The following is a 14,203-nucleotide window of genomic DNA, read 5'->3' as shown; positions in this document are numbered from 1 at the left end:
ATTTGCAAAGTTTATTATTTTTTTGTGTTAAGAGAAACAAAAAATAAAATCAGATGTTTGTAACTCTTCGTTTTATTTACCGAGTTTAAATATGCTTTTATCTCAGACTTTTGTTGTCCATCAATCATGTAAAAGAACAATTGAAGATGAAACTATACGACTATATAAAACAAAACGTTGTATAGTGAACAAACGCGCGAGATTAAAGTTGTCAAACAACCACACCTTAAAGCATTGCTCAAAAATTTATATTTCCCTAAACAACAAAGTGCTCAAACGAGCAACTCTATACTCAAATAAGCAGCTCTAAGCTCGAACGAGCACTCTTGCTCAGAGGCCTAAGCTTGTTTTGCTTCATTTTTTAGCTTGTTTTGTTAGATTAAGCATTTGGACCTTATAAGCCTTTAAGCTATTTGTCCTAATACATTATAGTATTTTGGGATATCTTGAACATGATCTAAATATTCTAGATGAAAGACATCATGGTTATAATCAATTTTTTCTAAGACAATCCAAATGATAAATAGTAGAAGTATTACAAATTACAACCCATCCATTCCCTAGAGCTAATGATCCACTAAAATTCTTGTTCAACATTTCGGCATCACAATTCACAAAGGAAAGCAAGCAAGAAAGCATTTGAAAACTTGCATAATGCACATCCCTCATTCCTCGGGAGAACGACGAATGTACAGTAGAAAACGAATACAAACGCATAGATATCTTCGTTTCTACTACATAAACAACATACAACGATTGCTATATCACATGCAAACAGCTTAAACTCTTGAAGCGGAATGATTGACAATGAAAGACAACAATCAACGTTGCTGTAGTGGCTCAACTGCTGTTCTGAAGAGGAGCACATAAACCTTGTCAATGGAAAAGTACAAGAAGCCTCCGAGTGAATGTGTTACGTACGACCCAAAGCTCGTACCCACTATACAGTGCCACGCAGGCCCATACGCAGAATCAAATTCCTGAAATCAGAAGTCAGAACAGTAAGTACATGGCCGGGCAATTCTGCCAGGAAGAAAGAAATGCATTGTATTTTCCAGAATCAATGAAACAGCATTTCAAGAAACGGATGGCAAAAATATTGCAGAACCAGATGTATCTGATGAATTTATTATTGGGCTTGTATATAACAAGATCCACACAAGAGGAAAGTTGACCACACAAAAACCCGATGAGGTTTTATCCTAAAATCAATTGGTTAATAGGAGTAACCCATCAAGCTTATATGTTAGTCAATCTCTTTCTAATTTTGATGTAGGATCACGTGTGGGTTATTTTTCCAACACTATCAACAAAGTTCAGATTTGGAGGGCCTTTCGTCTAGAGTCTAGACTACCTTCATGCCAAGATCACTCCATAAGTTATTTACAAAGAGTAAGATTGCATTCACCAAACCCTCCCAAGCACCGTCACTTGGCATTGGGTAATGACATGTTGCAGTATTTTTTTCCTTGGGGGAGTAAGGCAGAATAAAAAGGAGAAAACAAGAAAGAAGACAATAAGATGGTGGAGAATCAAAAACTTTTGTTGAAAAATTTGTTAGAGAAGCAGATTGGTTGTGGAACTGAGGTGGACGCAGACTTGGGTTAATATGAAGAATTTTGATTCTTGCATGGCCAAGGAGATTTTGAGTGAGTCAAGAGGTGGCTGGTGGCTAATAAAGGAGGAAGGGGCGGGGGGAAACAGGTGGTGCCATCAGTTTCTTAAAACTAGATTTGTAAACAATTGTTTGTAGTTGAACATCTCGTTTCTCATGAGTCGGGTCAATTTTTCTGGAATGGATTTTGCTCTTCTGGTGGTTTCTTTATGCATTTGAAGGTGAAGCATGGTTGTTGGAAGATTTCATGTTCAAACAAGATCCAACCTTTTCTTCAAAGGTGGGTCTACTTACACAGCTCATATCTTTGTACAAAGAACTCAAATGAAGATATGAATCACATGGAGATGAATCTAGAGTCCAAATCTTTCCGGTGATGGGTAATTTTAATAAAGGCTTTGGTGCTCAAACGATCCCTCAATCGAGCATCTACTTGTAAGAATCCTGTGTTTGGGAGAGCAAATCAGCAAACCATTCCAGAATTTAAGTAGCTACTTGTTTGTGCAACTTTAAATTCTGGTGCCATGGTGTTTCTCCTCATGTTCAATTTATGTTTTCAATAATGGAAACATTTATATCTTGAGTTGTGCTAGTTCTTGATGTTACCCTCAAGGTAGAAAGATTTTGAATAGAGGTTTGGTTTAAATTGGATAATGTCCTGATCTCACTTGCTTAAGCTTCAAGACATTTTTGATGCATTTTTCTGGTCCGACTATGGGTTAAAAGGTATAGCATGGTTGTGAAAGATATGATGTTCAAACAAGAACACTTTCTTCATGGTGGGTCTACTTAGACAACTCATCTTTCCACAAACAACTCAAACGAAGATAATTACACTTAGAAATGAAACTAGAGTTCGAGATTTTTCCAGCCACAACCCATTCGCTCAAAACGGACTTCAAATGAGGGAGATATGACCGTTTTGAGTTACTGTTTTCACACAGATCGAAGGGCTTTGTGCTGAAACAAGTACATAATGTGCGCGGCAAGCAAGCTGATTCTAGTCATTACCGGTTTGTTCAACACCTTTGCTGGTATGAGCACTTCCATTAACAGAGCAACCACACTTGTATTGGCCCACACCTTTGTTTTTAGTCTGTTTTGTTAGTTTCAACTTATGGCTTTGCAATCAATAGTCGTAGCCATCACTATTGTATCCAAGAGCCTAAATTAAAGTTGTGCTCAGGGTTTAATGGCTTTCCTATGAATAGCATGTATGAGAAGGATTTACTACATATTTTAAATGAATAAAAGTAATGAAATTTTGATGTTAGACTGTTAGAGTTGATGCTCTTAAAATTTGTTCATTGAACACAGTTTTGATAACCGTTCCACACACGGTCACTTGCTTAATATCCAAATAAAAGGACAATCAGACTTCATGTTGTCCCAACATGACAATGCATACTCATTGTGCCTCATTGCTTATAGAAACCCAAATATAGTAAAAAAAAAATTAAAAAAAAAAAAAGACTTACCCTTTGAATTGTACAGGTCACTCGTAACAGCGTCAGAAGACCATGCATATAGTTACCCCACCACCCGAAACAAAAGATAACGGGACAAAAAGAAACGATTGAATTTTGTTGTTCTTCATGAAAAGGGCATACACAGAACAGTAATGGCAACAGGCTATGCATCAAATGTATCAATACTATATCTTCCTTTAGCAAATCCTGAAGCTATAAAGTCAAACTGTAATTGAAACTAAAATCCGCTTCAAATACTTTTATTGATAACTGAAGTTTCAATAAATGAAAAGGGAATATGCACTATCAGCAGCAATGCCACTTAGTCTAAAGTAAATAACAGCAGTATCTTAAGGCAGGATAACTCCTAATTTTAGAAAACAAACTCCTTAAACACTTTTGGAATCATAAGTTTCATTTAATTTCCGTTTCTTCACAGTCAGTTTTTTGCAGAAAAATTCACGTCACAATATTGCTAGTTAGGAGAAGGATAGGTTGAAGGGATAGGCTCAAAATGCTAATCATAGTAACTACCTCATTACTTTGACGGCCGTTTGGTTTGCTGTTACTAAATGGTGATAATAGGTATGTTCCATTGATTTGTAATGTTAATTTCATGAAAGGTACCATATTATCGCCATGGTGATGAGACATGGATCATAAAACGGTTTTTTCTTCATAATTTTCCATTTCAACCCAATACTACATCCGTAAATCATCATGTTTTGGAATGAATTTTGCGAAAAATAACGAGATAAATAAAGTAGCAAGTATGACCATTAAATTTATAAAGAGCTTTTCCAACCAAAATTACACTAACTTTCCATCGTCATTCCTACTATTTAAAAACCTACTACCAAATCCGTAAAAGCTCTACAAAGTGAGTTGAAGGGTAATGTCTAGACTTGTCCTTGCAGACACTGAAAGCAACTTAGATAAATAAAACCCTTGAAATTAAATGATTTCAGAGCTTTAAACTTCATTACTCATAGCTGAAAATGTTGTGAATAGTCAATAATAATTTGAGCTCCATGAAAATAGTCATGTTTGGGATGATAGACAAGTAAGACAATTTCCACCAACAATTGTAAGAACATTTCATTTCAATAACAAAAATATAATGGGTGTTTTGGCATACGACTCATAGGTGATTGGAGTGGCCAACTTGACCAGATGACTTGTAAATTGGCTTATTTATAACGAGTCAATGATCAATCAACTAATTTACTAACCGTCCAACCATCTATATATATATAAATAAACTAAAATTATCCGATAAGCCCTTTTGCAAAACACCCCAGTATATACCCACCTACAACAATAATGACAGAGGGGAATCTAGATACACAACAAACAAGGATCAAACAAAGGAATAAACCATCAAACAAAAACAAGAAATGCTCATAAACCCACAAAAATAATGACAGATAAAATATAATTACACCACTAAACAAGAATCAAACAAATAATAGAAGCCCATAAACCCACAACAACAATAATGACAGACAAATGAAGTTAGGATACAGCACAAAACAAGAATCAAGCAAACAAAAAACGCTCATAAACCCAGAAATTGTAAGAACCCAGCATTAAGAACATAATTATAAGACAGCAAAAAATTGAGATCCAAAAAAAGAGAAGTAACCTTTTTTATGGCAAGAGCGAGGCGTTTACTGTCAAGCTTCTTGGTGGGCATAGAGTCAAGAAGATCTCTGGCACATTGAAAAGCTTTATTTTGAAGAGCAATGGGCATATCAGATGCTCTGACCTTAACATTTAAGAGCTGATGATGCTGTTGTTGCTCGTTGGATTTCTTCTTCTGTATCAAACTATTCAGAAATTTACTTCTCCTTTCTAGTTCTTGCTCTGCGTCCGCCATTTTTGGTCTCACAGTCACAGATTACAATTCCACTTTGCTTTTTGTGCACTCCATTAACATGCCTTAAGTCAGGAGAGTCAGAAGTACTTGTATGACGAAAGAAGTCAAAATTTTGAATGTTGTCTCAAACAATTTTTTTACTCAGTCATAGCCTGGTAGCCTAGTTACCCTAATTTGATAATAATATGAATTAGTAAAATTTTGTGAGAGAGTATTTATAATTTGGTGGACTCATTATATATTTTTTAAAATATTATAAGTAGGTATTAAAAATAATATAAGTAGACATTTAAGATATTGAAAGTAGACATTAAGGATACGGTAAGTAAGCATTAAAGATAATGTAAATAGGCATTAAGAATACGATAAGTAGGCATTAATCTTTAATGGATTAAATGTACCGTTACTTTTTGTTTGGTTAGGATTTATTGTATCCGTTTACGTTAGTTGGTGGTAACACTTCCCCTTAATTTGTTACCTCATATCCATCGGCTATAACAAATTCCAGATAACCAAATCAAGTCACCAGTCCTACCATCACCTTTCCTTTATCATCATCTTCAACATTATTGATTACTGGTGAAGGAGAAAGAGACAAAAAAATATATAAAAAATAAGCAAACCAGCCTCAAATTCAAACGCAAGTAGGCCAATATGAAAGATAATTCCGCCATTGTCGATTGAGCTTTGATCTTTACAGCACAAAAGGGGAAAATATAGTGTGGTGGAATTGAGCTTGGGAGTCTGCCATTGTTGATTAGCTTTGTTGTAAAAAGCGTAAAAGAAAGAGAATATGGTAGGATTTCACCATTGTTGACTGAGCTTTGAGCTTAGTTAAACATTGAGAAAAGATTATCAACATTAAAAAAAGAACATGAGAGAGATTCAATCACATAATTATTTGAAAAATAAGAAGAAAAACAAGCCAATTACAAAAATTATATACAATTGGACCTAAGAATATTAAATTTAGCAATTATAGAGTGGACTTTGGAATGTCTATGGTTAACACTTGAACTACAACTTGCAATGGTAGAATGTGAAGGATGGATATGGAACCTATGATTCCCTTTCTGAAAGCGTGCCAATCAAACTTTACCACGGTAACGGTTACAATTAAAAATCAATTAATTTCTCCCATTAACTAATACCATTTCATTCCTATTGTTGAGCACATACCAAACACATTCTTAATTTATAATTAATTTTTAATCTAAAATTAAAACATAATCAAGTACGATTTTGTTTGATTCGACACAATGCAAATATTATTAGTATCATATTTTTCTAAATTTATAATATACATAATTAGATTTATTAAAGATTGAATTAGTGCACTATATTGCATAAAAAGTCAAAACGTTACAAATTATTTGCTATAGAGGAATTTATGTAGGAGTACTGTGCAGAGGACTATTCAAGTCTAAGATTTGTAGAAGTACATAACTCAAGTGTATAAAACTTATTTTTATTTCAAAATCACAAGATCAAAAGAACCCTTTGGAGGAGGCTGTATCAAGTAGTGACGTATCGTTTATAATGATCGTGGCCTTTTCTATATCGAATTTTGTTTGATTAAAATTGTTACGTATTTGAGCGAATGTTACCTGTTGTAGATGTCATATGTCATTCCTATCGAGGAATTATTAGGTTTTTTTTTTAAAAAAAAACATAAAAAAACCCTAATGTAATTTCAAAATGCAATGAAAGAATTAGGGAAAAAAGATTTTAGTTAGTTGTTAGTTTAAACTTCATTAGAGTTAATTTTCATTTTAGTTTCCTTAATTTATTACGATTAATAATGTTTTTTTTATATTTCTTACAGCGCTTAACAAATTGATTAAGAATGTGCCATATAGCCATATAGGCGGTCAGACACTGGACAACCAATTAAATTTGTCCATGTGCGTAGGTTGCTAAGAGCACGAAATTTAACTTTTTTTGTATTTCATCTATAATAATGTGTATGATATGATTATAGTTGACGAAAGTATAGGTGAATATAAAACTGAGAGTTTAGGTAAAAAACGAATTGGAGAAATTTTTTTTAAAAATGTCACTTTGGTTTTAATAGTCACTTGCAAAGGTATATAATAAACAACAAATAAAGACATTAATCAATTATACTTTAATATGTAGTTTTTGATAAAAATATGTATTCGTAGCTTTTGAAAAAAATGTATAATTTTTTTTATTTGGCAAACAAAAGACCAGAAAATACAACAACAATGTCTGAGTCGATATTTAAGTCTTTGACTCTGCTCTTAAAAATTTAAGAGGAAAACTAAAACACAAAGACTAGCAAAAACTATTGTTGTTGGGTTTATGCGTTTATGTATAGCACCGGCGAAACGAAGGTTACGTTTCTCCGGTAGTCTGCAGTCAGTCTGAAAATGGAGCAGCAAAATCAAAGGCCATCTTCTTCGAGATCTTATCAATTTCACCCTGCTAAAGCAATTATCACTGATCTTTTCAATCTCTATTTAGGGGTGATTTTTGCTTTCTCTTATGATTTATTTATTTATTTTTTCTAATTCTTTATGCTTTACTGGTTTCCTATTAACTTTTTTCAGAGAACTTCGCGTCAGAAATCTGAAGAACAACCACCGTAAGCACTTTTATTTCATCATTTAGTGCCATTAGGTTATTGGGTTGTTCTTCACTATTTCTACTTATTTACTATAGAATTAATTCGTCAATAATTCCTTGTATGTCAATATAAGGCGATACAAAGGTTATTTGATTGTGTTGTGAGTTCCTTTACTGTTTGATTGAGATTCATTTTGAAATTTCTAATTAGTGATGTTTGTTTTTAGGAATTTTTGCTAACACCAATCCCAAGTGATCAAATCAAAATAATCCGTACTAATGTAGTAATTTTCTTATAATAACATGAAGTTGTATTCATCTTCTCAAAAAATCTCAATTGTTTTAGTAAAAAAACATGACTCGGATTGTTATGATAAGATTACTTCAATAATATGAATTATTTTGAGTTAACTAATAGGAGTGCTAGAGATTATTTTCAGTAGATACTCTTGGGATTATTTTTGAAAATTTTTCCTTGTTATATTTGTATATTGATATTTTGTCCACAAAATTATTATTATGTCATAAAAATGAAATGATAGACATTTTGTTACGGAGGAGTAGAGGATTTACCTAAACCCTTGTCTCCTTATTAGAATTAAAGGAAAAGATGAGGTCTTGAAACACAACTATAATTATTTAATTTTCTTTATATTTAGTTTTCAACTTATTAATATTGTAAGTTTGTCTTTCTATTCACTTGTCATTTGTAATGTTTTTGTGTTTACATGAGGTTTTAAGACGGAAAGGGAGGGAAGGGGAAGGGAGGGAAAAGAATAATCGGGAATTCTCCACTGTTTGTTCAATGAGAAAAGGGAACGAGAAGGAAGAGGAATGATGCTAAACATATTATTTTTCTTCCAAGATTTCCACTTTGGGAGGTTGTTAACAAAATTGAGGGAGGTAATCCCTTCAAATCTCCTCCAAAATTGGTAACCAAACGATGGAAAACCTACCCACCCAAATCCTTCTTCCTTTTCCTCCATTCCCCCAACCCAAACACACCCTAACTTTTCCGTATACTAAAAGGGAAAATTTTGGTTAGCTAGTTGTGGTGATTCACTTCGTCAATTTCTTTTGGGATTATGCTATGCATTGATATGCCACTTTTTCAATTGTCTATAGGAACAAGGCACAAAGGCGTGTAACAGCGTTCATTAGAGAGTTTCCTCCTCCTAATGAACAATTTGTTACGGATTTCCAAAACGCTCTGAAGCAATTTTCTGTGAGTTAATTTTGGAGATTTTGATAAGAAATATCGGCATATGATTTACTCTATCTTTTTATTTATTTATTTATTTATTCTTACTGTTTTGACCTTAAGATGGTGGCTTTTTTCATACATGTTTCAGGATCAAGAGCAACTACGTCTAGTAACAGAATCCGTTCTGATATCTTTAGTTGTTCAGTGCAGTAACCATTCCCCAAGGGAAGAATTTCTGTTGTTTGCCATTAAAAGCTTGTGCAATGTAGATTATATAAATTGGGATACTTTATTACCATCTCTTCTTAGTGCGGTGTCCACTGCAGAGATGTCACTAGGTCAAGGTAGTCAAGCTACAGCTGCTGTTACTTCAACAAATATATCTCAACCGGGGATGTTGTCATCTACAAACACGATATCTGTTTCTTCTACTTTTCAGTCTAATCCCGCATCTCCACTGACTTCAGCCCAGGGTGTTGGATCCCCTGTTCAGTCTGCTAATGAACCGTCATCTGCTTTGACTTCGTCTCCTGTTAAATTCAATGATATTCCTAGCAGCCTCCAACAGTCATCTGTGAAGATTGGTGATTCTGCAATAAGGGATAGTGCCTTAAATAGTCTGCGCCAGCTCTGCTGCAAAATTATTCTAATCAGTCTAGATTCTTCCTTGAAACCTGTTACATATGCTGAAATCTTTAATCACATGCAAACTTGGCTGGTTAATTGGGATCAAAGACACCTAGTTGATGATGATTCTGGTGCCACAAAATCTTGGAAGCCTTACAGGGTTCACAATGACTGGCTTCATAGTTGTTTGGATGTTATTTGGTTGTTAGTCAAGGAGGACAAATGTCGTGTACCATTTTATGAATTACTGCACAGTGGATTGCAATTTATTGAAAACATACCAAATGATGAATCCTTGTTTACACTTATATTGGAAATCCACCGACGACGGGACATGATGGCTATGCATATGCAGATGTTAGACCAACACTTACACTGCCCTACTTTTGGCACCCATAGATTTTTACCTCTTGCAACTCCTCATTTTGGAGGTGAAGCAATTACAAATTTGCGCTATTCACCCATCACATATCCAAGTGTTTTGGGCGAGCCACTGCATGGAGAGGTGATCATTAAATTCTCGTTTAAGTACAATTGCTTTTGGAAAATATTTTCTATGTTAATTTTATTGAATTTTAGCGTAGAAACCTTTTGAAACTGCTAATTTACTTGAGGTAGAATATAATTTTTGTAATTTAATATGTGATAAAAATTCCAATGTGTGGCTGTTCACCTGTTGCCTTATTTTGTTTTGTCATATCTGATATCACACTTGTATAGGTTGTCTATGGAAAACGGATCTGCCTGAGATTTCAGTTAAGTGTGACCCTATGTCAATTGTTAAATGTTATCCATGTTGAGGGTTTCTATTTGACATACTGCTAGTGCACAAATACCATGACCAACTGCACTTCCCTTTTTGTTCGAAATCATAGGGTGTGATAATTCATAGTGTCCCTTGCTCTGAACTATAAATTATGCTATATGTTTGGTATTGATTTCCTCTCCCGGTGTTTTCATATGGTGCTGTTTCACACCTTATGTCTTCCCTATTTCTCTATGTCTTAACATTTTGAATTTCGTCTTTTTAAATATGGAGTGTTAATCCTACTAATGCCTAATGTGTTAATGTCGATTTCTTTTATTGAATTGTCAACATTTTGTCTCTGTACATGTCTCCCTTTTGCTTGCTCTGCACGTCTGGACTCTGGATAGACCTTGTACGAAATAACTAATGTACAACTCATCCCTTTCTATGTTTCTATATAACTGCTATATGCTGAGTCCTTATCGCTCTCCCTGTTCCCCTTGTTTTTTATGTGCAGCTTTGGACAATTTTTGTACCACTAATAATAATGTGCTACTAATTTGAAGATCACTAGGACCGTTCCGTAAACATTTACTTGTGCGTTTCCTGTGGGATAAACGAGAGATTCATTTTGAAGTAACTAGCTTTCTAATCTATTCTTCAAACTCTATGGGGTTGTGGGGTTTGCATAGGTGAGGTTGGTTACCGTTGCTATGTGCTTGTGCCTTGTGTGTTTGCGTCCATCTCTTGCTATATCAAGAGGGGTAATGTGAAGGAACCTATGTTTTTGACTCATTTGATTTTTTAAACTTTTATAATCAGAGCTGAGATAGATACTTCAAAGTTCAAACCCTTTTTTAATAAATATTTTACTATTAAGAATTAAGAATAATGCTAAATATTGGCATTAGCCTTTGGTTTTGGATACATATTTTCCAAGTTACAAAGTTATCTGTAAAGTTGGAGTAGCTGGAATAAAATTTCTGGATGTGCTTGAAACGTGGAATTTCATTTAATCTATTCCAGTTTTTTAATCTGGACTTGACACTTGACAGCATAATTAATAGAAAGCTTTTATTCTGTTCTTGCTGTTATATCTTGGAGATCTTAAGGTTGAAGGTTTGTTTCATGGAGCTCATGAAATTGTTTCTGGAGACCCAGACCTGTCTTTTATTTGATTAATTAATATCCAAAGGGCACTGCATTCTTTTGTGGATGCTTCTTTCTCTTTGATGTGTCCATGATGACTTTTGACTCAACTATCTTTTGCAGGATCTGGCAGTATGTATCCAGAAAGGTACTTTAGACTGGGATAGAGCTTTGCGGTGTATCAGACATGCTCTGCGTACAACTCCATCTCCAGATTGGTGGAAACGCGTGCTGCTTGTAGCGCCGTGTTACAGGCCACAGTCTAATGTATCCACGCCTGGAGCTGTTTTCACATGGGATATGATTGGTGAGGCAGCAGTTGACAGAATCGTTGAACTACTGAAGTTGACAAATTCAGGCAAGAGGCTTTTGCCAGTTCTCTTTCTCTTTTTTTTGAGTGGTAATGGAGATGAGCTATAATGAGTTTATGGTAATCTTTAAGGCTTTGGTGTTATGACTTGTGCCAAAAAGTTTTGAATGCGATATTATTTTCTTTCTCAGGTGGTCTATTCAACATCATGCCCCAAACTCTTCCTTTATCTTTCCTTCCATGCGCCGAAAATAATTACTTTTACTTGATTTTACATTTTGTTACTGTCCTTTTAAGTTGGTTTAGCATGCCTTTTTTCTAGACTTGAGAATATGCTTTTTTAATGCCTTATTATTTTAGTGTACCTTTGGTGACTAAAGTTTGAGTTAAAGTTTTTTTTAAGTGTTAATTTATGTACTAGCTTATGATAATGAAATAGTACAAAAATTTGAGAGAAAGAAGATAAAAAGATAAAGTGAAGAAGAAGATACATACTTGCTTGAGAGAGTGGTTGATTTTATTGAAGTGCTCATCAAATTGTCTCCACTTTTCATTTTTTTTTATAGAGCTTCTTAATAGAAGATGAAAGGGAGAGAGGTTTTGATTTTTTTTATTTATTAAATTAAAGAAGTCAAAAACTGAGATAGGAAAAGGCATTTAAGTAGATGGGTAGGAGTATGGTAGTGTAGGGAAAGGGACGGACGAGCCAGAGTAGGGCAGGGGAAAGCTAATAAATATTTAATTCACTATTTAGGTTTTTAGATTTTTTTATTATTTAAAAACTTAAAGTAGTTATTAGCTTAACTATTTTCTAAAATATATTCAATAAAACTAAATGAAAAATATTCAATAAAACTAACTATCCAAATATATCTACATTTTTCATATCTATCATCATTAGTTACATTTATGTATGGTGAAGTGAAGAAAAATGTTTGGATATGCTTTGGAGGGATGACAAATGATTTTCATGTCCCTGCTCTCCATGCTGTGGGAATAAAGCTCTCATTTGGAAGGTCCATAGTCCATACCATGCCCACAACATCACAGTTGAGGATCGCTATAGCAATCTTATCCTTATTGTGTATAACATTAATAAAAGGAAATAAAGAAAAATCATTATGACATTCCAATATGGAAAATTAGTGGGAAGAAAGGAGTGATTTTTAAAAGATAAATTTACCTATTATAAACTATATTTCTATTCAAAAAAATACTAAATCTTATTTTAACTCTTTTCATGTACATTACGTAATTTTCATTGTCATTGTAAAACATATATAGTTTCACTTCAATTAATTAAACAATTGTAATTTCAACAAGAGTTTGATTGATAATAAGTCCTTACAACAATGCCAAAGCCTTAATATGGTTTTGATGTTGGATACATGAACCAAAACAAATTAAGTGCAAGATTGTAGCTAACGAAAATTATACCTTATTTAGTCCTATTTTTAATACTAGTCTGAAAAAATCAATTCCAACATCTACATATTCTCTACTCCTTCATTCATTACTATCTATTGTCAATTGCTCGTACAGATTCTATTTCTTCATATTATTCTTCATTTTAGTTATTCAAGTCATCTTTGTACTATCCTTTTGTCCTCTAAGCATTTCAAATTTCCGATCTTTTACTTTTTATATAATGTATAATATACATTTTTTGGTCTACTTCGCAGATGACCAAATCAACGTAAACAAATTTCTCTTATTTTGTCTTCAAATTAAGGGCGCCTAAGACGAGCACCTTGTTCTCCTTGATAGGATTAGGTGGTGTGTTCAATTTTTTTTATTTGATAAATTTTAAGTACTTTATGCGCGAAAAAGATGTGTTGTGCCTGTTCAATTTGTTGATTTGAAGATTTTTATGGTTCTGTTGGAAATTGGAATATGTTTCATAAACTACTGTGTATTTTATAATATGCTTTGGTTAGGATTGCAACTACATAGAGATTTCTAGTAATTATATTTGCCAAACTTCTTTCACATCCTGCTGTGTAATTGTGTAGGCAAATAGGTATATCTGGTGGTATTACATTTTGTTGTTTTGCTGAAGTCTTGATCTGAGATGTACCATCTCTTCGTAATTTTTAAAAATTTGCTTGTTTCTTTTATCAAAAAATTTCTTGAACTATGATTGTTTATTATATTTTTGCAGTTGTAGTGGGCTGATTGATTTTTCTATATGTTTAGAGTCGAATTGTTGGCAGGAGTGGCTTATCTTTTCAGATGTATTTTTCTTTCTGATGAAGAGCGGTTGCATTGACTTTGTTGATTTTGTGGACAAGCTTGTTTCGCGTCTCATTGAGGATGATCATAGTATTCTTCGGACAAATCATGTCACATGGTTACTAGCACAAATCATTCGCGTTGAGCTTGTTATGAATGCTCTAAATAACGATTCAAGAAAGGTATGCCCACTGTTTATAGCTAGTAGTCCCCCTTATCATCCCCTTCTGAAGGCAGTGAAGCCTGCTGTGGAGTTTTGGACAATTTGAAAAATTTTGGTTCTGTAAATCGGTTCTTTTTATGTTTGAAAATGATTTGGTGACTTAAAATATGTTATTTTGGTATGTGAAAACTAAGCCCCCACAACGGCAGGTGATATGA

General features: G+C 33.8%; 2 protein-coding genes across 2 annotated transcripts in view; one reads left to right on the top strand and one right to left on the bottom strand.

Annotated features, from left to right (window-relative positions):
• Positions 1 to 485: 485 nt before the first annotated feature.
• On the bottom strand, positions 486 to 5,118 carry LOC130807506 (uncharacterized). The gene is made up of 2 exons (XM_057672735.1): positions 4,730 to 5,118; positions 486 to 980 (listed from the first exon to the last, which is right to left on the bottom strand). Exons 1-2 carry the CDS (start codon positions 4,961 to 4,963, stop codon positions 822 to 824), a joined length of 393 nt encoding a protein of 130 aa, XP_057528718.1. The 5' UTR covers positions 4,964 to 5,118; the 3' UTR covers positions 486 to 821.
• Positions 5,119 to 7,193: 2,075 nt separating this feature from the next.
• LOC130807504 (mediator of RNA polymerase II transcription subunit 23) overlaps positions 7,194 to 14,203 on the top strand; it is a 28,756-nt gene continuing 21,746 nt past the window's right edge. The window contains exons 1-6 of the mRNA XM_057672733.1: positions 7,194 to 7,452; positions 7,537 to 7,571; positions 8,678 to 8,777; positions 8,905 to 9,888; positions 11,404 to 11,638; positions 13,787 to 14,004. Coding sequence (XP_057528716.1) covers positions 7,357 to 7,452; positions 7,537 to 7,571; positions 8,678 to 8,777; positions 8,905 to 9,888; positions 11,404 to 11,638; positions 13,787 to 14,004 — 1,668 coding nt within the window. The 5' untranslated portion in view covers positions 7,194 to 7,356. The remainder of the gene's footprint in view (positions 7,453 to 7,536; positions 7,572 to 8,677; positions 8,778 to 8,904; positions 9,889 to 11,403; positions 11,639 to 13,786; positions 14,005 to 14,203) is intronic.

The sequence above is a fragment of the Amaranthus tricolor genome, chromosome 3, assembly GCF_026212465.1.
Source record: "Amaranthus tricolor cultivar Red isolate AtriRed21 chromosome 3, ASM2621246v1, whole genome shotgun sequence".
In the NCBI taxonomy this organism is placed as follows: domain Eukaryota; kingdom Viridiplantae; phylum Streptophyta; class Magnoliopsida; order Caryophyllales; family Amaranthaceae; genus Amaranthus; species Amaranthus tricolor.
This window is presented reverse-complemented; position numbering and strand designations above follow the sequence as displayed.

Coding starts and splice junctions, on each gene's coding strand:
- LOC130807506 (XM_057672735.1), bottom strand. CDS start 4,963: ATGGCGGACGCAGAGCAAGAACTAGAAAGGAGAAGTAAATTTCTGAAT. Junction 981..4,729: donor TCGCTCTTGCCATAAAAAAG/GTTACTTCTCTT, acceptor TTCTGATTTCAG/GAATTTGATTCTGCGTATGG.